The sequence below is a fragment of the Ovis canadensis genome, chromosome 17 (assembly GCF_042477335.2).
Source record: "Ovis canadensis isolate MfBH-ARS-UI-01 breed Bighorn chromosome 17, ARS-UI_OviCan_v2, whole genome shotgun sequence".
NCBI classification, from domain to species: domain Eukaryota; kingdom Metazoa; phylum Chordata; class Mammalia; order Artiodactyla; family Bovidae; genus Ovis; species Ovis canadensis.
The window spans coordinates 27,412,037-27,436,345 of NC_091261.1; the positions used below are offsets into that span (position 1 = coordinate 27,412,037).

A 24,309-nucleotide genomic window follows, 5' to 3' on the forward strand; every position below is an offset into this window, starting at 1 on the left:
GTGTGTGTGCGTGTGTGTGTGTGTGTGTGTGGTAATTGACATCATGTACTAGTTTCAAGTTAACATAGTAGTGATTTGATATTTGTATATATTATATGATGATCACTATGATAAGTCCAGTTAACATCTATCACCATTCATAGTATGCTGTTAAAGTCTGCTGTTAAAAATGTCCTTCGTCAGGTACTACCTGAACAAAATAAAGCAGAGTGACCTGGACCCACAAGGGAAACCCATCCTGGCATTAAGAATATACTGAGTGTATCATTTCTAAATCTGAATGAGTCATCACTTTGTTTATCCAAAGGTAACTGAGGAACAGAGGGGCTGGAGGCTGCCATCCCGCATCTTCTCCCCTGTTCCCCTCCTCCGGGTTCAGTTCAGGGGCTCTGTGTACATTTTAGTGTGATCTACAGTAGGATCACGCGAGCTTGGCGGAGTTAGGAGATTGATGGTTAGTACCCTCAACCCATCTTGTGCTTCCTAGTTTTCCCTAACAAGTAGTAGGGCAGAGATAATTCAGGCGCATTTCAGGATAAGTCAGAAGGGCGAGGATAGTATAGGTGGCATTTGGAAGTAAAGTGTGTTGTGGTTGGAGGGTACGGCTTGAAAGAAACCCCCACTGAGACAGCAGTGCCCTTTCTTTACCCCAGTGAATCACTGAGGTATATTAACGGTAAAGCCTAAACCTCAACTAATGGAAGAAGCAAAGGACTTGTGTTTATTCCTACTCTAGGTTATATAATGACAAAAATGCACTAGGGCAGGGCTCCCACCCTCCATCAGGGTCTGTTTGAGCAGTGATCTCTCCATGAACTCAGTTAAGCTGATCGATCAGTAGGAGCCTCAAGGAACCTTGCATCCCTCCTTGGAACAGCTCCTTTTAGAATTCTGTAGACTCAGGATTGCTGTTGAATTTAATCTTTTATAAATAAGTGAAAATATTGACTGGAGATTGTTAGTATACATTCTGCATGCAGACTTAAGGTAGAGTAAATCGACACATGTTAAATGTTTACACAGAATCATGTTGCTGTAGATTTTAAAGAAAAGTCTGAATAGCAGCAAGAGGATAAAGAGTGATGAGAGTCCTCATTAGGATTTCTAGATGCAGTTTCTCTTCTTTTTTTCAATTATAAATTGCCTTGTAAAATGTTCCATGTGAAACACCAAGATTTCGTTAAATTCAAGCTATCTTACAATTGTAGTTGGTGATGAAAATGTGTCTCATTATTGTGTAGAACATTCCCGTGGAGCTGTTACCCTTTCCTGGAGGCGCAGAGTTTCAGGGGTAGAATTCTACTAGAACTCATTTGTCAGTGAAAAATACATGCTAACCTGTGGGAAGCTTTCTACGGTTTCTGTAAGCGCTTTCTTGCTGTTGCTTCATGATCCTGCTAGATACTGGACTTCATGCTTGATTTCCTCACGAGCACATAGAATCTATGTTTTAGGTGCAGAACTTGAACCCTGTCATCCTCTTGGCATCTGTCATTAATTGCAGGTGCCTGGTGACTAAAAGAATCAGAAACAATCTGTTGGGAGAAAAGGAGTATTTTTCAGTCTTTTAAAATAAGCATTCTTTAATATGTGTCTGAAGTATCATGGGAAAATCCTTTTTATGGTAAAGAAGTTGGTTTCCCCCTCTCCCTGCCAATTTCTCTAGCTTCTTTAGCATTGGAGGGAAAAACTCTTAGGTACAACTCTAGGTATCTCAGAATATTCCTTTAAAAGTGTATGAATATATATCTAGCTTGTACATGTTTATAAAAGCTGAGAACAGAACTCAGGTCCTGCAGGTTTTCCCTTTATGGACCCCAGTAATACCTGTTTTGCACCTGTGACCATGCTACTTTTTAGGCAATTCCAATAGGTTACTTAGCCTTGAAAGGAAGAGAGGTTTTTAAAGTTCTGCCCTGAGGAAATGTCTTTCACATGAAAATGCTGATGAAGAGGTTGAAGTTGAACCTGTCTAGACTGCTTACCTGTGGAAATGAAGACGGGAAAGAAACTAAACTCTTAAGTACACAATCATCGCCGCTGCAAATAAACCATTTATCTAGAGCTGGTCTTGAGATTTTTCTTCCTAATGTGCTAAAGAAAAGAGTTGTAATGCATTTATCTTAGTTTCCAGTTGATGAAAATCCTTTTATAAACCAGCAAATGTATGCCATCATTTCAAAGCTGAAACACATGCCCCCTGTTTCTGCTTTTCTCCTGATGTGGTTGACTTACTTTACTACACACACTAGTACGCACAAATGCACACACACACACACACACACACACACACACACACTCCAGTCAGCCCGTGCAGATAGGGTTGCAGTTAAGCTGTTTACGTCATGTCTGCTCAGAATCAAGCCTTTAAAACTTTGAAGTGGTAAGAGGTGAGGAATGCAAAGCCCTGGAGTCTAAACGAGACGTTTGAAGGATTGGTAGTGGTTTAAAAGCCATGTCCACATTAAGCTAATAAAAGGACCCCAGTATCGTGGGTTGTTTCTCTCTCTTACAGATGAAGTGCCAGCTAAGAGTCCTCCCTCTTAAAGTTCCATGAAATGTTAATGAAAGTCCAAGAATCCCTTCAGAGCAAGGTTCCTCCGCCTTGGCGCTGTTGACACCTTGGGCCTAAGTGTGTTGGGGGTGGGCTGACGTGGGTCCTGTGCCCTGCAGGATGTTTAGTATCATCCTTGACTCCCACCTGTGAGATGCCCGTGGTACCCTCCACTTGGCACTACCGGAAGTGCCTCTGGATGTTCCGGATGTCTCCTGGGGCTGGGATGGGGACTCACTCTCGATTTATAACTACCAGCAAGATAGTTCCGGTTCCAGTTGTCACGCGAGTGTATGCTCCCTGGTTCTTTGTCTCGTCACAACAAAGATTTGGAGTGACGGACATTAAAGTCCTCGGCGCGTCACAGCTCTCGGGTCTTGGACAAACCGTGTTATAGCTCTTAGGCAAATCAGTGTTACAGCTCTGTTTTATTTAGAAGATAGCAGGAGAATCCATCCTCAAAGCGTGAGGGCATGCCAACCCCAAGATTTGAAGGGGAGAGAGTGGAGGAGCGCGTGGGAGGGGGGAGAGGAGGAGAGCGCGCGCTTTGGCTCCTCCTTTTATGCGTTTCGCCTACCCCCGGGCCTGCCCTGTGCAAATTGGGCTTAGCCAGGAGTGCTGTTTGTTCTTCCTGAAGTCTTCCCTCTGGTCCTCGGACCTTCCTTTGACCTTCCTTGTTTTTTAGCCACCACCATTTTGGACTCCTTTTCCCTGTTCTGCCTACCTAACACGGTTTCCTTTGTTCTGAGCTGTTTTCTTTTACTGGGACAGCGTTCACGAATCTCAGCTTGCCTCAGTAAAATACGGAGGTTCCTGCCGAGACTGAGAAGGAAGGTTCCTTCCTTCAGTGCTCAGCATCCTCAGTGCTCAGAGGTTGCTGCCGGGTGATCCCTGGGAAGTAATGCTCTTGGTGGCCTGTTTCTTTTCAGGTGACGATTGTTGAGAAGGCAGACAGCTCCAGCGTGCTCCCCAGCCCTCTGTCCATCAGCACCAGGAACAGGATGACCTTTCTCTTTGCCAACTTGAAGGATAGAGACTTTCTGGTGCAGAGGATCTCTGACTTCCTGCAGCAGACAACCTCCAAAATATACTCAGACAAAGAATTCGCAGGAAGCTACAACAGTTCGGATGATGAGGTCGGTGGAAGGCACCTGTGGGGTTGGTTCAGCCTATTTCTCTTCCCTGGGGAGTGTTCACCTCCTGGTCCGTTTTGTTTGATCTTGAAGCTTTGCAGCTGTGCTGAGGTGAACCAACTACTCTGATGTCCAGAGAAGACATCTCATTTAAACCTCACGGTGTTTGTATTTAGAAAGATCGTAGAATTGGACATCTAATCTCAGCCTCTTCTTTCACCGTTGAAGGCGTTATGAAGTGATTTGTCCTGATTACATAACAAGTGACTGTTGAGAATTATACAGAGATCACTCAGTAAAGTCTCAAACCTGAAATACAAGATTATTAGGATGATTTTATTAGGATACAATACGAATTGTGTCCCTATTGAATTAGGCTCTGAATCCACATCCAGGGAAACTGGGCCCTGAAAGATGCGTGATTTGCTCAAGTGATAGAGCGACTTGCAGCGAAAATTCGTTGTAAAGCTGGCGAGCTCCTGTTTACCTGCTCCAAGCTTCTGTGGGCATTTTTGAGGCGCCAGAAACTAGATAGAAGGCGAGGGAGGCGGTCCCATCAGCAGTTGAATCAACCACGCCACGCTTTGCATGCATACTAATCAGAGAGATAAGTGTCCAACCAGCTTGCTGTAATAATGAGTCTAAAATACAGAGGCGGTATTTCCCTGGTGATCCAGTGGTTAGGACTCCATGCCTCCAATGAACGGGATGCAGGTTTGGTCCCTGATTGGGAAACTTAAGGTCCTTCATGCTATGGGGCACAGCCAAAAAGTAAAATACAGAGGAAACCTGTTGGGAACATCGAAGCCCTGTGGCCCATGATCCCGTCTAATTCTCACCAAAATGCTGGCTTGCCGACTTCCTCCTGCTACATCACCTAGCAAGACACCTCTTGGGAACCATGGTGAAGCTATTTGTGTCTGTCCAGAGGACAGTCAGGTGGCTCGGTGGTAAAGAACCCGCCTGCCAGTGCAGGAGACACGGGAGATGTGGGGTTTGGTCCCTGGGTTGGGAAAATGACAGCCCACTCCAGCATTTTTGCCTGGAGAATCCCGTGGACAGAGGAGCCTTGTGGGCTACAGTCCATGGGGTCTCCAAGAGTCAGACACGACTGAGCGCTAAAAGGTGGAGGAGAGGATGTGGAAGAAGTAGGTTCTGCAGCTCAAACCATCCCCGCCTCGTGTTGCTCTCTGCGTTGGCAGGTGTATTCTCGGCCCAGCAGCCTCGTTTCCTCCAGTCCCCAGAGGAGCAACAGCTCCGATGCCGATGGCGAGCGCCAGTTCAACCTCAATGGCAACAGTGTCCCCACGGCCACACAGACCCTGATGACCATGTATCGGCGGCGGTCTCCCGAGGAGTTCAACCCGAAATTGGTGAGTGCTGCCTCCTCTTGCCAGGAACTTTCTGTATTAGAACAGGAATGTTTTTAACAAATCTTTTAAAATAAACTCATCAATATGTCACTGAACAGTTTCCTACAAGTGAAGGATATTTTGTTTAAAAATACAAAGGACATATAAATATAACATACAGTGACATATTTGTATGTCATCGGGTTTCAGAGTGGCTTCACTGTGAAAGGAGACGGGTCATATACTTCTATATGCAGGTGACATTTTTTTAGTTTTGTTTTTTAACTGTTGTTTAAGTAGCCAACAAGTAAGTACATAATGTCTCAGGCTGCATTTAACAACATCCAGTCTGTTTCACTTGGAGGAGGAGATATAAAGCCATAAGTAACATTTGCATGCTCCTGACCATCTCAGGTAAGTGGCATTCTGACTCTGGGCCAGAAAGTTTCATGGCAGATCCACAGGCTCTGATATATGGGTCAGGTCACAGAAGGTCTTCAGAAAATCTGAGTTCTTTGTTCTCATGAATTCTGTCCAGAACTTACCAGCTCCATTCTCCAGGGAAAATGTTCTGACTTTCCTTCAAACTTGTCCTTACCAATCTCGAAGTACTTTGGGTGTAATGATGCTACCTCATCCCTTTCAGGCCAAAGAGTTTTTGAAAGAGCAGGCCTGGAAGATTCACTTTGCGGAGTACGGGCAAGGGATCTGCATGTACCGCACAGAGAAGACCCGGGAGCTGGTGCTGAAGGGTGTCCCCGAGAGCATGCGTGGGGAGCTCTGGTTGCTGCTGTCAGGTACGGCGGGGCTGCAGCGGGAGCACGCCTCCAGAGTGGGGAGCCCCAGGGCTGCCCTCAGCCTTCCATTGCGCCTCAGGGCTATTTCAGATATGTAACCCCCACGTCAACCCAGGGGGCTAATCTCTAATCAGTGAAGTACAAGTCAGTTTACCCTCTCATTCCATATGTGTGTGTCTGCACACATGCCTGTGTGCTGAGTCTCCTCAGTCGTGTCCGACTCTTTGCAACCTCATGGACTGTAGCCCGCCAGGCTCCTCTGTCCGTGGGATTCTCCAGGCAGGAATACTGGAGTGGGTTGCCATTTCCTACTCCAGGGGATCTTCTGGACCCAGAGATCAAAGCCGAGTCTCCTGTCTTGGCAGGTGGATTCTTAAAACACTGTGCCGTCTGGGAAGCCCATGTGTATATATACATATTTAACATAAAAGCACCTATTTAATTATATAATATGTACATATATATGTGTGTGTTTTTATATGTACATATTTATATATATGTATATGTGTGTGTGTACATAAACCTTATACTTGCGTAAATTATATTTAACTAGATTTGTAGTTAAGTGCTTGCATCCAGGGTTTGTCTGTCTGTAAGAATCATAAGCTGCAGCTATGTCACAGCGGTGGTTCTCACCCACCTCTGCGTCCTCCCGCCCAGCACCGAGGAGCTCCCCTCTACAGCAGCGGCTCCTCACTGCCAGGAATATGCTCCCTGCCCCCTGCAATTCTGAAAATCCCTCTTCATCCTTCCTCCTACTCTTCAGTATGGCTCTTTGTGAGCTCTTCATAATTTCAGTTTTTAAACTTGTTTTGAGAGACAAAGCTTCCTTTTTTAACTTAAATCAGAAGGAAAGCCCTGATAAAATGCAAGCAAGGCTGCTTGGTTGGAGAACTGAGACGGCTTCCGCTTCAGCTTGACTTTCTCTGCCCACTGCCCTGTTCTTCTATGAGCAGCCCCTTTGGATTGTCTGTGGAAGTTCCTTGGAACACAGTTTCTAGGTTGGAAGCCTCTACCTTTAGGGAGAATTTTTTGTTTGTGTGTGTATAGGGAGGCTTGTAGGGAGGGTTTTAAAAAGTTCATTATTTTTTTTAAATTGAAGTATAGTTTAACAGTAACTTAGTTTCAGGTGTACAGCATAACCATCCAGCTGTCTTTTTTTCTGATTATTTTGGCTTATAGGTTATTACAGGATATTGACTAGAATGCCCTGTGCTATATAGTAAATCTTTGCTACTTATCTGTTGTATGACTAGTAGTTTGTATCTATTAATCCCATACTGTACTTTGTCTCTCTCTCGTCCTCTTCCCCCCTTTGGTAACCATAAGTTTGTTGTCTGTATCTGTGAGCCTGTTTCTGTTCTGTATCTAGGGTCATTTGTACTATTCTTTAGGTTTCACGTATAAGTGATATCATAGAGTGTGTGTGTGTGAGAGAGAGAGGGAGAGATAGAGAATCACTCAGTCGTGTTTGACTTTCCACAATCCCATGGACTGTAGCTCACCAGGCCCCTCCATCCATGGGACTCTCCAGGCATGAATACTGGAGTGGGTAGCCATACGCTTCTCCAGGAGATCATAGCGAACAGGGGAGTTTTTAAGCCGCTGGCTTCCAGTGGAGTGGGAAGAGGGGAGGGGGCCGGCAGTGAAGTTACAGCCAGGCTGTGGCTGTGACACACAGGTCCTCACAGGAGGAAGGTGAAGGTGCCGGGTCAGGCAGCCAAGGCCGGGGCTCCCACTCTCTGATGCTGGCTCCGTTCGGTGTTTCCCAGGGGCTATCAACGAGAAGGCCACCCACCCCGGCTACTATGAGGACCTCGTGGAGAAGTCCATGGGGAAGTACAACCTCGCCACGGAGGAGATTGAGCGGGACCTGCACCGCTCCCTTCCAGAACACCCCGCTTTCCAGAACGAGATGGGCATCGCCGCTCTGAGGAGAGTCTTGACAGCTTATGCTTTTCGAAATCCTAACATAGGGTATTGCCAGGTGAATGTCACAGATGGGTAAGACTTTTTAAAAAAATGTTTTCTGCCAGCCGGTAAGTAATAAGAAAGGCTTTATGGGGGACTTCCCTGGTGGTCCAGTGGCTAAAATTCCACACTCCCAGGGGGCCCGGGTTCGATCCCTGGTCAGGGAACTAGATCTTGTATGCTGTCGCTAAGACCCGGTACCCAAATAAATAAATATTTCTTTAAAAAGAAGAAAGGCTTTATGGTTAAGAGAGCAATTACTGTACCAGGGTCTCTCGACCTTGGTACTGTTGGCATTATGGACTGAATAATTCTTTGTGTGGGGCTGTCCTGTGCTTTGGAGAATGTTTAGTAACATTCCTGCTTAATAACATAATTAATAGCATCTTCTCACAAAATGCCAGTGCTCCCCACTTGTGACAACTTAATGTTTTTAGACCTTGTCAGATGTCCTCGGGGATGCCTGCTCTCCCAGAGCAGAGAAACCCTGCACTGAGCAGGGGAGCCAAGGGATAAGAGTGCCCTTTCTGGATCCACCATCGTCTGGTGGCCTGGCTGGTCACTAACTGGTCATGAGCATATCTGGGCACCAAGCCTTTAATTCTGCGTCCTGGGTTCCCTAGTGCTCCTCCCCCTGGCAACTCCTAAGCAGTTAATGTCCTTGAGAATGTAGCTCTTATATGCTATGGCTATATTTTAAGGCCCACTAAAATAAATGTGTAATTCAGTATTAAAAAATGTTACCCATATACCAACCGCAGTGATTGCTTGTATATGTTAGTATGGATAGCACAGTTTGGAAAGCTCTAAGTGTTGTTAGATTGAAAGGCTTCATATGTACCCAGAGAAACCTTCCTTGACCATCTAGTTGAGACCTGAAGGCAGGCTTACTTTCTTGAAACCTGTATACCGTGTGTGCACATGCACACAGACACACAGACACACAGACACACAGACATGCATATATCACAGGTCTCCCTGTACATTTTACCTTTTTGATAGCAGTTTATTTAAAATATACCTCTGAATTGATTAATCGACTTTCACATCTCTTTTCTCTCTCTGACCCCTGGATTTATGCCCTGTGAGATGTGTCACCCCTGTGTCCCTCCTTTTCCCCAATACTTAGTCCAGAGCCTGTTACCTAGTAGAGCCTCAAAAGAAACGTACCTTGACTGAATGACGAAGAAACCAGCCATGACCTTAATCGTGTAGTAGGCAGGTTAATTCTCAAGTGGAATTTTAATGATTTCACTTGGGAACCTACCAAGTCAGGCTTACAAGGAAGAGCCTATCAGACCTAAATTCCTTTTTTGACATTTATATTGTAGGAATCTGATGGACACTTACTTACCGGTTTCTCCAGGATCAAAAGAAGTATAGGCAGGAGCTGGCTTCTAATATAATAGAGTTCATATTTATCTTTTGATCTTCCTCTTTTTAATTAAGAGGACTATTAAAGTAGTTGAGCCTGGAGTGCTTATGAGCTAGCTGATGATATCTTTTAATAAAGTAGATTACTTTAGAATTAAACCCCTGTTACTTATCACTACCATCCTTATCCAGATGGAAATAATGGGCGAGGACTCCAACTTTGAAAGGTTTCATTGTTCCCTGAAGAGCGCCTCAAGCCATGTGTACTGGGTGATAGAAACAGTTATGGAAGATTAAAAGGGAAATATTCACCTCACCGAATTAAGGATTCCAAACACTGAGACTGATAGGTTGAAAGCTTTGGCAAATAGGCTTTGGACAGAGTTTTTGAATGAGGATTTGTGGTCATGGTGGGGCTCAGTCCTTGGTGCATATTGGTGTTCATGGAACCCTTTACAGTTAACAGGCAAAAAAAAAAAAAAAAACCCAACAACCCACAAAACAACAACAAGCAAAAGCAAAACACTTAGCAGGCTGACATTCTAAGGGTTTTTACATTTTTCAAAAGATGTAAACAAAACAAAACTCAGAAGAATGGGTGTATGTAAAGCCTTTGCATATTTATTATCTGTTTTTTTGTGGAAAAAGTGTGCTGGCTCCTTTGGGACTAACTCAGTCCTTTCTCAGGTTAACAAAGTTGCTCATATGTTAAAATGTGTCTGATGTATTTAAAATGTGTCTGCTGACGTCTTCTTTCATCCCTTTAGGCCATGAACATTGTCACATCCGTGCTGCTGCTTTATGCCAAAGAGGAGGAAGCTTTCTGGCTGCTGGTGGCTTTGTGTGAACGCATGCTCCCTGATTACTACAACACCAGGGTGGTTGGTACGTGAGGATGCAATTAGTTTATGACCCTTATCTCATCAGGGAAATGTTTCTAGAACCAGGAAACCAGCTGTAACCCCATTTCCAGTCACTATTAGCCAAAAGAGTGTCAGACAACTCCAGTTTCCCAAAATGGGAATGAGAGGGCTTGAATCAACATAGATTATTATACAAAAGAGCACCGTGGAGCTTCTCCCCATGGAAAGAATATACATCTCATTGTTTTAGAAAACACTCAGTGTGGGAGTCTGTGGCACGTGAGAGCTGCACCAGGCATGCAGATCACCAGTCCCCAAAGGTTTAATGGTGCTTTCCTGAAGAGCTTGGAATCTGTGGAAAGCAGAAGGATTCAAAAAAGGAGTGGGCAGAATAGCATATAAAATACATTCAGAGCTCAGTTTCTAAGGTATTTTTCAGAACTGGTTTCATTGCAAAGCAAGCAGCGATGGTGAGCATTTAAATACATTATTGGTGTCTCTCTGTATAATCCCCTCCAGTGTTAGACATTCATTTTAGCAAGACAAGCTTTTCCTTGCTAGTATAGCAAATGGTGTACTTTATGCTCTCCTCTTATGTTCTGTCTTCATTTCTAAACTTTTGCACAGTAACTTGATTCATTGGAAATACCCTCCAGAAACATCAGGAAGTTGATCATGAATGTGTACAGCTGGAATGCTTATACTTTGGGAGGGCGGGGACCAAACAATTATTTAAAGAAATAATTCCTATATGGGGACCAAGCATCCAGAAGAGTGATTTTTTTTTTAAGAGTTTGCCAAGAAATGAACCTACTTAGATGTATATTTCATGCCTAGCCAGACATCATGTTGCCAGCAAAATAATTGTGTGTCAGGAAAATCTTGTAAGTTGACCTTTTCCACAGCTCTTAGAGGTTTGATGTTATTGCTCTTTTATGATAAAGAAGCAGGGGAGGAAGGCCCCAGAAAGAGAAGATGCAGTCAGAACTCATCTGGTGACTTGGCTGTGCTGATGATACCTTCGTCTAGTGACGTAGCGATTAGAGTTCTGTCTGAGTAGCAGTTGTCAACTGGATTGTTTTCGTCAAGCTGTTGGCTTGGGTTCATTTGCGAGAAGGTGCTGTGGGTTAACGCGTGACCTTTTGTGTCCACCCCCACTGCAGGTGCTCTGGTGGACCAGGGTGTCTTCGAGGAACTGGCCCGGGACTATGTCCCGCAGCTGTACGACTGCATGCAGGACCTGGGCGTGATCTCCACCATCTCCCTGTCCTGGTTCCTCACCCTTTTTCTCAGCGTGATGCCCTTTGAGAGCGCAGTGGTGGTTGTCGACTGTTTCTTCTATGAAGGAATCAAAGTGATATTCCAGTTGGCCCTAGCTGTGCTTGATGCAAACGTAGACAAGCTTTTGAACTGCAAGGACGACGGGGAGGCTATGACCGTTTTGGGAAGGTATTTCTCACCTGGAAAACTACCCCTGGGCTGCCTTCTCTGTACCTTCCATCTGCCTTTCTCCTTGGTTCTGTGAGTCTTATATGCCCTGATGGTTATCGTAGGGCCCACTTCTCTCTGTGATTGAGGATTTTTTTTTTTTATTCTTTGTCTCTAGAAGTGAAGACGATTAACTATACTTCAGTTTAAAAAAATAATAAAATTTTAAAAAGAAGTGAAGGGATTTTCATTCACTCTTAAGGAAATTCTAGTCTTCTGATATGCAGAGTTTGCAGAAAATAGGTGGACAACTATAAAGAGAGAATTCCAGATTCGCCTCTCAGTGACTCCGGGTTCTTTCTTCTTCAGGTATTTGGACAGCGTGACCAATAAAGACAGCACGCTGCCCCCCATCCCTCACCTCCACTCCCTGCTCAGTGATGACGTGGAGCCCTATCCTGAGGTTGACATTTTCAGACTCATCAGAACTTCCTATGAGGTAGGTCTGCCTGGGGTCACAACACTGCATGCGCAGAGGGCCTCCGCTGGATGTGTGCCACACACTTCCACTGCTAACCCAGGGTGTCCCTGCTTCCCTCCTGGTTCTGAGAACTGGTTGTCGAAGCAGGCAGCTCCCCACCAGCTGACGGCTTCGAGCTCCAGAGAGGGCCACTGAATGAATGGGCCAAACACCACGGAGCAATTGCATGACCCGCTCGGGCCTCCGACGCTTGGCTTTGCCCACCTCGTAGGCTGATCAAGTAGCAGCTCTGTTTCCGCTCTGGGTGGGTTGAGGAGGGGCTATTGAAAGGAGGCACGGGAGGCTGGCCCTCCTGTGCTCATGCCAAGTCCTTGGGTCTCCTGGGAAGCAGACGAGACAGTCCTCTTACGTGGGGGACACACAGAACACTCCCGCCTCCCAGACAAGAACCAGACTCCAAGGACTCCTCTCAGATTGCTCGGCCCGGGTTGGGGAAGGTGTGTTCTGGTCCACAGTGACCCCAGATCTGGTCCTAAATTCCACAAAAGAACTAGTGATGCTGTGTACCTCATAGCGCTTGTGGTTTTTGGCATTCCGGGGACTCAGGACCGGAACGGTTTGTTCATTTCCTGATCATTAAGGATAATACCTGTGGTTTGTTCATTTCCTGATCATTAAGGAAGAGTGTGAATGTTTCGCTAAGCATACCAGGCCCTCTCCAGATGTTTTGGGATTGTGTTCCTGGTGATTGTCAGCATTCCAGCTAGCAGCAGCCTGGATACTGGAGAGATGGTGACCTCTGGCTGAGGTCAGAAAATCTCTCTTATAGAGAATGAAGAAAAAAAAAAAATAGGTGCGTTTAAAAAAAATTGGTATGGATCCAGACACCTTTTCAGAAATGTGTGCCCTTAACTCAAAATAGAAGAAAGGCTGATAATTTATTATTTCAGAAAAACTTTGTTAGCACCCCATACATATTAAAAACAAAACATTTGGGGTATGTTTTAGCATCATAAAAGTAAAGCATGCTTATTGTAAAATAATGTAGAGACTGAACACATGTGAAAGAAAAACTGTATACTGTGAGCATCTCACCGTATCTCCCTCCAATATGTTTTTATATCTGCAATTTATACTTAAGTACAAGTATCTGCTTAAAAGTGCTTTGTAACTTTCCATTTTTGACTTAAAATGCATGATGAACATTCTCTGATATTTAATATATTGTTTGTTTGCAGGTTTTCATAGATTCTTAATATTCTGCTTTAATGAGATGCCAAAACTTATTTAGCTGGTCCCTTTCTTTGGACATTTACTTAGGTTGCTTCCAAATTTTCAGTACCATATTGGCAAATTTGTATGGTATTTTTATGTGTATATAATATGTATGATACTATATATTATATGAAAGTGTCTATACAAATAATACATCTCTGACTTTTTTCTTAGAGTCCATTCTTAGGAATAGATTTCCAGTAGTAGGTCAAAAAGTATGAATTATTTCCAAGCTCCTGGCACACCCTGTGCAGTTTCTGTATAGATTTTTCTGATTTAAATTTTCACTAGTAGAGATTAAGGATGACTGTTTCACTTCACTCTCTCCAAAACTGGTTATTATCATAATGCATTTTTTAAAAAATCACTGCCCCAGGACTTTTAATAGTCCTCCGTCAGAAATGTTGAATGATTATTTTTCCAGAAAAAGAGCCCCTGTGACTTGAAAGCAATAATTATTATTATAGCTGTGGGTTGTTTTTCTAAAGGCATTCCCCGAAACCTTTACTGTAAAGAGAATTCTAGACCCAAGTAATAAAGCTTGGTATGTAGAAACTCAGCTTTGTTCTGCACAACAGATAAGCTAAGGTCTCGCTGAGGTCAGCACGTGGCCCGTTTTTAATGGGAAAGAGTAAAGAATGGAAGCAAGACCAGAGCTGATGTCCATCTCCTTCCTGTCTGTCTGGTCCCAAATGGCACCCCTCAGGCTGCCAAGAGTCCTATCGCAGGGCACAGCCATAGTTTCCTTCCTCTGCCTGGGAAGACGACCTTGTTTATTTCTACCAATGCCTACATCACCTCCTCTTTCAATGCACAATGATTTGCTTTTGGTTTTCTCTGCTTAGTGGCATTGCCCTACTAATAAGCCTCCAGTGCCTGCCCAATGCCTTATCTGTGTGCGCTTGCTAAGTCGCTTCAGTCATGTTTGAGTCTGCGAGACTCCATGGACTGTAGCCTGCCGGCTTCCTCTGTCCTTGAGGTTCTCCAGGCAGGAATACTGGAGTAGGTTGCCATACCCTCCTCCAGGGGATCTTCCCGACTCGGGGATCGAACCCGTGTCTCTTAGGTCTCCTGCATTGGCAGGAGGGTAATTTACCACTAGTGCCACCTGGGAAATCCCCATTACCTTAATGGGTCATCCTGCAGACAACACCACAAAGTCTCGCCTTTCCTTTTTTTTTTTTTTCTGCCTCCTATTAGATTGGTGGTCCTCGATTCTGCCTGAGCATTCAAATCCCTTAAAAAAAAATTTTTTTAAGCCAAGCTTTTAAAAATATAAATTCCTAGACTCCCTTCTAGACCAGTTACCTTTGTATCTTGGTATGATACCTAAGAAGAAATATTTTTCAAAAGTTCCCAGGTGATTCTGGAGCCCGGTGGGGGCTGAGAGTCACTGCCCTAGATGCAGAATGGGGCCACTAGACGCCTAGGAGGATTTTAACCCGGTTATACGACAGACACCAGTGTTCTGAAGCAGGTGACTCCTTGCTTTCCGTGCTTCAGGATAGTTAGCCAGGAAAATAGATAAGTAGGAAGAATACCGAAAGCACGTTCAGCCTTGAGATCCCAGGATGCTGCAGGTCGGTCACCTTTCTCCTGATGAGTAGATGTGATAACTGTCTTCATAAATGTCTCATAGTGGAAATCTCATGCATTGTGAAGTTCTCCCAAGCCCCTCCTAGAAGGAGGGGCAGTTTGAGAGACAATTTTCTTCTGTTTGGGCCCTGTGTGCCATTTTGTTAGACACACAGACACGGTAGACAAAGCCCCAGCCTTCAGGTTTAATCCATAGACTCTGATGAGCCTCCTGGAAGACACAGGGCACATTAATAGCAGACTCATAGCAGGCACGTGACCACCATAGTTTCGTTATGTTCAAGATAGCCCACCCAGAGCGTTTGAGAAATGTTAAGCAAGGGGATGACAGAGGATGAGGTGGTTGGATGGTATCACCGACTTGATGGACATGAGTTTGGGCAAGCTCCAGGAGTTGGTGATGGACAGGGAAGCCTGGCGTGCTGCAGTCCATGGGGTCCCTAAGAGTCGGACATGACTGAGGGACTGAACTGAGCTGCAGTGGGGAAAGGAGGTGGCTGATCAAACACGAGGAGGAGTTTGTGCAGAAGGACAGACAGTTTGAAAGTTCAGATTAATGTCAGATTAATGTGTTGGGCTTATTAATTTTGGTGATAACAGCTGTCACTCGTGGAGAACCCACCTCGTGTGGGGCAGGTGCCGGGTGCTTCATCGATAGCCCCACTAGGTCCATGTTCACACATTTTAAGGTTAAAATGTAAGTTGAGAGAGGTTGAGTCAGTTCTCCCAAGGCACACGGAAAGTGGCAGAGTCAGGAGGCAAGCGCGAGCTCCCCAGTGTTAGAGCCAGAGCCCAGGGGGTGTGTCTGGATAGAAGGTGGATGGGCTTGTAGGTGTTCATATGGACATGAAGCCAGTGGGTCCAGTAGAGGCTGGTTAGTTGGAAGTCTTGAAACCACTAATTGATTCGCAAGGCACCCAACAGCCACTGCAAAGAGAGAGGATCTACTCAGCCATTGTTTGTTTGCTGTTTTCAGAACTCCATTCTGTCAGAGCCCCTCCAAAAAGGTGAAGGGGCAGGGGAGAGGAGATCACGGCCCAGTCCTCCTCATAACCCATCTTCCTTTAGAAATCCTCCGGAAATAGCTAGGCAGGAACTTGGGAGTTCATGGTTTCCTTTTAGGTTGGGATTGTTTGCTCCCGATGGAAGGGCCATTGTATGTGTTCCATTGTGTCTGAGTATGGCCAGTCCCTGGACCTGCCTGGCAAACTGCAGGGTCCATTTCTAGTTGAGGAACAGATATTAATTAAATAGAAAATGTAGAGGGCACTTTGAAGGTCAGGCTTGGGGGAAGTAACTCTTTTTGTTGTTTAGTCACTAAAGCATGTCCGACCCTGTAGACTGTAGCCCGCCAGGCTCCTCTGTCCATGGGATTTTCCAACAAGGATCCTGGAGTGGGTTGCCCTTTCCCCCTCCAGGGGGGATCTCCCTTACCCGAGGATAGAACCTGTGCCTCCTGCACTGGCAGGAGGATTTTTTACCGCTAAGCCACCTGAGAAACCCAGCTTGTTCTTTAGCAATCTGCAGAGATCACCAAGCCAGCGTTTACTATGAGTTACTGTTTACCCGTACTTTATGTTAATATATCTTTATCTCTAAGGGCAATCTACAAGGACAATTTTGGGGTCTCCTTGTACAGAGGAAGAAACTATGATTCAGAAGATTTGACTGAATTGCCCAGAGTCACACAGATAATTAGTAAAAGAAAATGAATTTGAATCACATTTTGTCTAGCTCCAAAAATTTACGTTCTCTTCTACCCAAAGACGGAGAAGGACCTATCTGGAACCCTTTTCTAGAATGCTGGAAAAGTAGGTGGTGGAGTTATAAAACCAATGACTGAACCTTAAATTGCAGTGCAGCCCCTGTGGGACTCTGGGGAGCTTATTGAACCTCTCTGAACCTCAGTTTTCTCATCTGAGAAATGGAAGTAACAGTACTAACTCAGAAGGTTATTGTAAGGATGACCAATGACACGTCATAGTTAATGTCCTTCCCGGTTGTAGTGCAAGAATAGTTTCCTTCTGTCTTGTAGGTAATGTTTCCTGGTTGATCAAAGGCAGACTGTGTGCTGGTTTGTGGTAAACCCACCCCTCTATCTTCAGCGTGAGCTCTATAGTAGATACTTTCCATTCTTCTGTAAGGATCAAAAGAGTTACGTTTCTTGGGAGTTTTAATCCCACCCGAGGATTTAACCCAGAAGGAATTAAGTATAACATTTTCCATCACTAGTGGCAGCTCCTACTGACAACTTTTGAATTCTGACTTCTAAGTGGCAGTAATTGCCATATCTTTCTTTAGAGTGGAGAGGATTCGGACTCGGTCTTGAGAAGACACTTCTCTGAAGGTGGGAAAATTCATCCATAAACCCTGCATTTGTAGATCAAGACCCTCCGATCACATTAAGTGATGAAAATTCTAAGTAACTGGTCTAAGTTCTAAGATGTCAGTGTACACTTGTCTTAACTATCGGGAAGAAACACCTGAGTCAAAACGCAGTTCCCATTCAAAACAGGAAAAACACATTGAATAGATGGAAATAGAAAGCATTAGAAGGGTAGGGTTTTTCACTGTTGACTCCAGTTTGGGGAAATTATAAATTGTGTGGTTCAGAGTACTCCATGTGGGACAGGGACAGCCTGTAGAGAGATGGCATTGCTGCTGTTGTCAGATAAGATACAGAAAAGACTGACATTGCATGGGACATACTGAAATGATGATCACTCTTGTTTATCTGAGTTAAACGTTTTACTGGACATCCTGTATCTCCTATATTTTATTCACTGAATCTGGGAACTCAAGGCCTTATTGAACACTGACTGCTCTCTGCAGCAAGTCAGGGAGATGAACCCCTGGGGATTCTTCCAAGGGTGCAAATTCTAGAATCAGACAGCCTGTGTTCAAACTGGGCTTTACCACCACAGCTCCGTGAACTTGAGCAAGTTGATGATTTTTGTTAAGCTTCTGTTCCCTCGTCTCTGAAATGGAGCTAGGAAGAGCACTTCCTGAAATTATCCCCAGGATTCAGTGTGTCCAGTAAATACCTGTTGAGCACTTGGTGAGAATCAGTATCTGTCCTCCATTCTGGAGGACACAGTCTGTGCCCTCATAGTGAGGGGTGAGAGGCAGGCCATGTAAGAAAGAACGCAGCAGGTTAAAGGGGTGGGCACGTGCTGTTTCTCTTGGGTTTATGTGTCTGTGAAGTGACGTCTAGCAGAGACACAAATGACCTGGGGGAGCCAGCGAGTTGTGTCCGAAGGAAATGATTTCCAGGCAGAGAAGGCTGCTGCACAGCCCCTGGCTGGCAGTGGAGCTGCCATAATGTTCACGAGGAGCAGTAAGAGGCCACTGTCCTGCAGCAGTGAGGAAAGGGTGTTGGCAGCTGACCAGAGAGGTAGCTGAGGGAGGGGGAGGGGTATAGGGCTTGGAATCATTGGTAAGACTTAGAATTTGACTCCGAGTGAGCTGTGAGAGCATTGGAGTTGTGAGCAAGGGAGTAGTGTCAAGGCTCAGGTTTTAGAAGGACCATTTCTAAAACCACTTCCCAGGTGGCTTAGTGGTAAAAAAAAAAAAAAAGAAAGAAAAATCTCCCTGTCAATGCAGGTGATGTGCATTCAACCCTGGGTTAGGAAAATCCCCCGGTGGAGGAAATGGCAACCCACTCCAGTATTCTTGCCTGGAGAATCCCATGAACACACATCCTCGTAGAGGCTTGCCATCCGCCTCTACAAGGATTAAATTGTGAGCTGCTGCAGCTGCTGACCTTCAACACTTGAAAGGAGTTCAGGGTGGAGAGCAGAAATGAGGCACTCTGTGCTCTGAGAAACTAGCAAAACAGGTCAGATATTTTCAGGAGCTGATTTTAGAAGCCCAATTCGTGCATCTCATATCTAGAAAAGCAGTAAATTCCATCACGGGGATGTCTACTCCACATGACTTTATCACCTTTATGAGACTAACAGAAACTTCCTGCAAAAAAATATATGCTTGATAGCATGTACTCTCCCTTCACCGAAATCTTAGGAGCAGTTTCTCAGAGCTATCTGAAATGTTGTCTCCCAGGCTAAATATATATATAGCCCTCATTTTGTACCCAGTTAAACTTAACTCTCAACTGTCACCTTGTGTTTTTTTTTTAAGCCTCTGAGAGAGACAGTAGTGGTTTGGACCAGGGTGTGAACAGTAGAGGTGGTAGACAGTGAGGGGAAGCCCTAGGATGTAGGCGTGTAGAGGTCTAAAGATTGAGCCCTGGAGCTGCCCAGGGATTCAAGATAGAGAGGATTTATGTGCCCAGGAGACAGAAAAGGAGTCGGCATAAATAGAACCAGGAGAAAGGGAGTAAATGGAATTTAAGCAAAACACGTAATTTATGCTGAGCACTTAATCAGTTTGTAAGTTTTAGCTCTTGTGTTTGTTAGAACAGAGGTTAGGCTGTTGTAACCATAGACCCCCAAATAGAGTTAAAACAGAAATTCGATTTTCTCTTGCTTTGAGTTTGCTTATGGAGTTCAGGACTGGTGTGGAGCATCAGGGAGCATCAGTGGCATCAGGGACCCAGGCTCTTTCTAACCCACTCTTTTTTTTAATTTATTTTTTAACTGAAGGATAATCGCTTTATAGAATTGGGTTAGTTTCTGCCAAACATCAACATGAATCAGCCTTAGGTGTACATATGTATCCCCCTTCTTGAACCTCCTTCCCACCTCCCTCCCCATCTTATCCACTCTTGAGAAAAGTTATCCACACAGGAAGGAGATAGGATGGGTGTGTCTCTTCCCTTTAATGGGCACTGAAGAGCTTACTCATTGGAAAAGATCCTGATGCTGGAAAAGATTGAGGGCAGAAGGAGAAGCGGGGGGACAGAGGATGAAGTGGTTGGATGGCATCATCGACTCAATGGACATGAGTTAGAGCAAACTCCGGGAGATAATGAAGGACAAGGAAACCTAGAGTGCTGCAATCCATGGGGTCACAATGAGTAACTGAACAACATCACTTCTACTTACATCTTATTGGCCAGAATCTAGTCACCCAGCACAAGAAGCTGCAGGGTACACTGGGAAATGTAGTCTTTTGCTGAGCATCTGGGTACTTGGCTGAAATTTTGAATTCTCTACATGCAGGGAGAACAGATGTATGGGTATTGATGAGCCAACTTCCAGTCTGTGTGACAAGCATAATTTCAAAACTCAGTGCTCTCTGTATATGCCAATAGTATTCTTAAACTCAAAGGGAGTTTCTCAGGCCCCTGATTGTCACTTATTTTTCAGATTGCTTCATCTTTTTCTGTTGTAAAATGTTATACCATAAGTTCCAGAAACAAAACAAATCCCCCAAAACCACTTTTATTTTGAAATCATTATAGATTTATAAGAGGTAGCAGAGGAATGTAGAGGGAAGTCATATGCATTTCCTCTCCGAGACTTCTCCCCAATGCCAACACCCCAAACATTCAGGCAATGTTAGGCTTCTTGGGTTAGGAAAGGTGGCTAGTCCTGAGTGTCTGCCATCGAAAGACGAATGCTATTAAACTAGAGATCAGAACAGGAAGGCACACTCCAACATTTCCTACAGCCTCCCAGCTGAGTAGTTAGCCTCATACACTTCCTTTCTTCCCGTCAAGAAAGTTCTTCCTTGAATGCACTATTTCATCCACAAAGGGTCCCTATAGCCTTACTTCACCCTCTCCTTTCTTATGAACTGGGCTTCCCTGGTGATTCAGATGGTAAAGAATTCAGGTTCAATCTGTGGGTCAGGAAGATCCCTGGAGAAGGGAACGGCTACCCACTCCAGTATTCTTGCATGGAGAATCCCATGGACAGAGGAGCTGGCGGGCTGCAGCCCATGGAGTCACCAAGAGTCAGACACAACTGAGCAACACTTTCACTTTTTTTTTTTTCCATATGAACTTTTGATTTGAGAAAGACTAATTTGGCTTTGAGATTTACTTCAATGTTAAGAAGCATGAGAATTTTCTATTATTTAAGATTGTTAAATGGCTTCAAAATAAACAAAGGACATACAGTAAATGATGGTATAGTCTCAGAGCCCTGTCATTTGGCAAGAAATTTCTCATGGTGTCAGGATTTGTCTCCATCGACATGACACCAAGTATTTCAGCAGATTTCTCAGAAATACCAGTATTGGTTTTCTTTCCAGAAATTTGGAACTATCCGGGCGGATTTGATTGAACAGATGAGATTTAAACAGAGACTAAAAGTGATCCAGACGTTGGAAGATACTACAAAACGCAATGTGGTGAGTCTTTTGAGAAATGGCATGTGGCCTTCTGTTCCCATCCTTCCTTGTATTCCCCCAGACTCCCAATTCCTGCTTGACAGACTAAGCGGATTGAAAAGAAAACAATCGGGAAGTTTCCCATTATGGTATTTTTGAGTTTGTGAAAGTCACGGTGTTATTCTTTTTATATAAGGTACGAACCATTGTGACCGAAACTTCCTTTACCATTGATGAACTCGAAGAACTTTATGCTCTTTTCAAGGTGAGTTTCAAAGAAAACTCATGTACGTTCAAGGGAGTAAAAGAATTCCCTTTTTTTTGATGATTTTCAGCTGCGCTGGTCTTCATTGCTTTGTGGGCTCTGCTTTGGGTGCGGTTGGTGGGGCCACTCTCTCGTGGTGGAGTGTGGGCTTTCCTCTGCGTTGGCGTCTCTCGTGGAGCACACGCTCTCGGGAACTTGGACTTCAGTAGGTGCACTTCCCAGGCTCTAGAGCACAGGCCCAGTAGTGGTGGTCCACAGGCTTGGCTTCTCTGAGACATGTGGGATCTTCCCGGACCAGGGACTGAACCCATGTCTCCTGCATCGGCAGGCGACTTCCTTACCACTGAGGCACCAGGGAAGCCCAGGAGTTCACATTAATCATTCAGTTAGTTCCCAGATTTTTCTGTTAAATTGTGAAGGGGTAGCATGAGTGTCAGCAGGCATACACAGGAAGATGGAGTTAAGAGTATAAAGTAAGTAGAGTGCTTAGTATGAAAAATAAAGATGTAATTCATTTAAGTTGATGTTTTAGCCTTCTTCCTCTCCATGTAGTATTTTCACTGTTTCCTTGGACTTAAGCAAATAGGGTGTTACTTTATAATACTCATTGGAATGATGGCAATCGAGTTTAAATTCTTTCTGAAACTACTGTAAATTTTAATTTCCTCTATTAATCTATATTCAAGCACCCTTAAAAGGAGATACGTAGCTGGAATAAAAATAAAGCTGCTTGAATGTCTAAGGGAAAGCCTAGTTGTTTAAATTTCTGTGATTTTTGTATTTCTAAGTCAGCCCACACCAATCTTGATCCTCAATAAGGAAATAGTATCATTAAATGAAGCAATGTAGAATTGTTTTTTTTCCTAGGAGAAAAAAAAAAAACACTTTTGTTTTAACTATCATTACCAACATCATAGGTAAAAATGTGACAATTGCCAGGAAAAATTTTTAAAGGATGCCTCTTATGCAGGTACCAATTTTATCACAATCTCTAATTGGCTAGTTTTTTGTTATAGAGCCTTTCATTTCCAGAAATGAACAGAAGGGGGCAGACGTAAAGATCTGAGTTGGACACTAGTTGATCTTAGGGTCAGACAGAAAATGTGAGAGCTGGGAATATTTTTGCTAATATCCCACTTACCTGTTAGCTACTGGAGGCACCACCGTTTTATTTATTTCTGATTCTCTAGTATCTAGTTTCGTGTCCCTGCCCAATAGGTGTTCCATACATGTGTGTTGAATACATAGGTGGTTCAGTGATCTGTTTTGAGTCTAGTTCAGTTTTGCATGCTTCTGAGGCAGGCGCAGAGAGGTTGCTGGAGGCTCTGTGCAGTCCAGCAGCGTGGGCAACAGCGCCCCCAGCAGGCTTCATTTAGCACTTAATGGTGCAGCCTTAAGCATGTGCCGTCTCAATCATGCTTTATTCAGGGATGTAAAGCACTGTGCCTAATTGCTCCATGTTAAGTTGGTTTTCCATAAGGAGGGAGTCCCTCTTCATTTCATATAGAGGGAAAAATGCAATGATCCAACTTGGATTGAAAGAAAAAAATGCAATGGTTCAATTGAGATCAGATTTTAAAAGGATATTGAGGACTGAAAGAAATCTGCTTCACAGAGTTGGGGTGGGAGATGGGTAGGAATAGGATTTAGGGCAACTACGCAGAAGTGGGTAGTGGCAGCTGGAGGCAATGGGGAGGGCTGTGACATTCAAAGGAGGCTGACTTGGGGCACACCAGAAGAGCAAGACCAGGGCTGGCTGTGCAGAAGCCCAAGATCCTGAGATCACTGAAGCCGTATCTTCTTCCCTGGGTGCCCCTGCCTTCTGCAGTCTGTGCACCTCCAGGTTCCAGGTGTGTCGTTTGTACACCAAGGATATTGCCTGAAGAAAGCTTTCCTTACACTCCAAAACCCTGCCCTCAGGTGTGTTGACAAACAGGAGTTCCCCAAGTCTTCTGAGCGCCCCAAGAGAGAACCTGACGTCCTCGATTGGTGTCAGGGATGGGAAGGATTCTCGGGTACTCAGTTCGGTTCAGCCGCTCAGTCGTGTCCAGCTCTTTGCAATCCTGTGGACTGCAGGACGCCAGGCTTCCCTGTCCTTCACTGTCTCCCAAAGTTTGCTCAAACTCATGTCCATTGAGTCGGCGATGCCAACCCAAGACAAAGACTTCAGATAAGGACTCTTTATTGTATTTTTTTGAAGACTTTTCATTGGCTTCAGTTCATCTGAACATTTATTGAGGTATTATCATGTCAGACACACTGCCAGACTCTTCAGTCTTTTATAAAGTTAATTTCTGGGGGATTTCCTTCAGATACAAAGGAAAGAGACATTTGTTTCCCACAGTTTTCTGCTTGGGCTTTGGGCTAAACTTGAAAGAAAAAGGTGAAAGACTGCCACCCTAAGGCAGGTTTGGGAGAAAATGTGATCCACAGCCCCTGGGCCTTATTTGAACTCTTTCTAAATTAGTCCTTTTTCAGTCTCAAGTCCCTAGTGCCCAGATGGAGTAGGCGGTCTCAGCAAAGGAGAGGGACATGGTCTCTTTGACTTGGTTCCTGACGGCTGTGAGCACCATGAATGTACTTGCTCCACACTCAGGGCCGGTTCCAGAGGAACGTGGGTGCTTTAGGTAGGAGGAAGTGCTTTGGGTAACCTTTATCCACTGATAGAGCTCAGGTAAAAGGGGACCCTTCCTGTGGGGCCATATCACTAACTCGTTCCCACCCACGGGGCTGCTGGGCATCACATCGGAGTACAGCTCCACCCGGGGCACCCCTCGAACCTCAGCCTCTGCCTCCCTCCCCTGACCCCATCACCATCACCATGCTCCTCCACTCCGCCCCACCCAACCCCCCACCATCCAGCAGCACTTGAGTGCAGCCCCCAAGCCTAGTGGACCTGACACACTTTCTTTATTCTCCCAAAGCTGCCCTGAGACACCTCTCCTTCCTCCTCTCTTGCCTACTCCCACTCCTCTCTTTGCCA

General features: G+C 44.7%; 1 protein-coding gene across 1 annotated transcript in view; it reads left to right on the top strand.

Moving 5' to 3' along the window:
* TBC1D9 (TBC1 domain family member 9) overlaps positions 1–24,309 on the top strand; it is a 120,824-nt gene that overhangs the window by 80,565 nt on the left and 15,950 nt on the right. Inside the window, exons 7-15 of the mRNA XM_069556855.1 lie at positions 3,484–3,690; positions 4,890–5,060; positions 5,686–5,836; positions 7,609–7,823; positions 9,949–10,066; positions 11,208–11,493; positions 11,842–11,971; positions 20,984–21,082; positions 21,258–21,326. Of these exons, the coding sequence (XP_069412956.1) occupies positions 3,484–3,690; positions 4,890–5,060; positions 5,686–5,836; positions 7,609–7,823; positions 9,949–10,066; positions 11,208–11,493; positions 11,842–11,971; positions 20,984–21,082; positions 21,258–21,326 (1,446 nt within the window). The remainder of the gene's footprint in view (positions 1–3,483; positions 3,691–4,889; positions 5,061–5,685; positions 5,837–7,608; positions 7,824–9,948; positions 10,067–11,207; positions 11,494–11,841; positions 11,972–20,983; positions 21,083–21,257; positions 21,327–24,309) is intronic.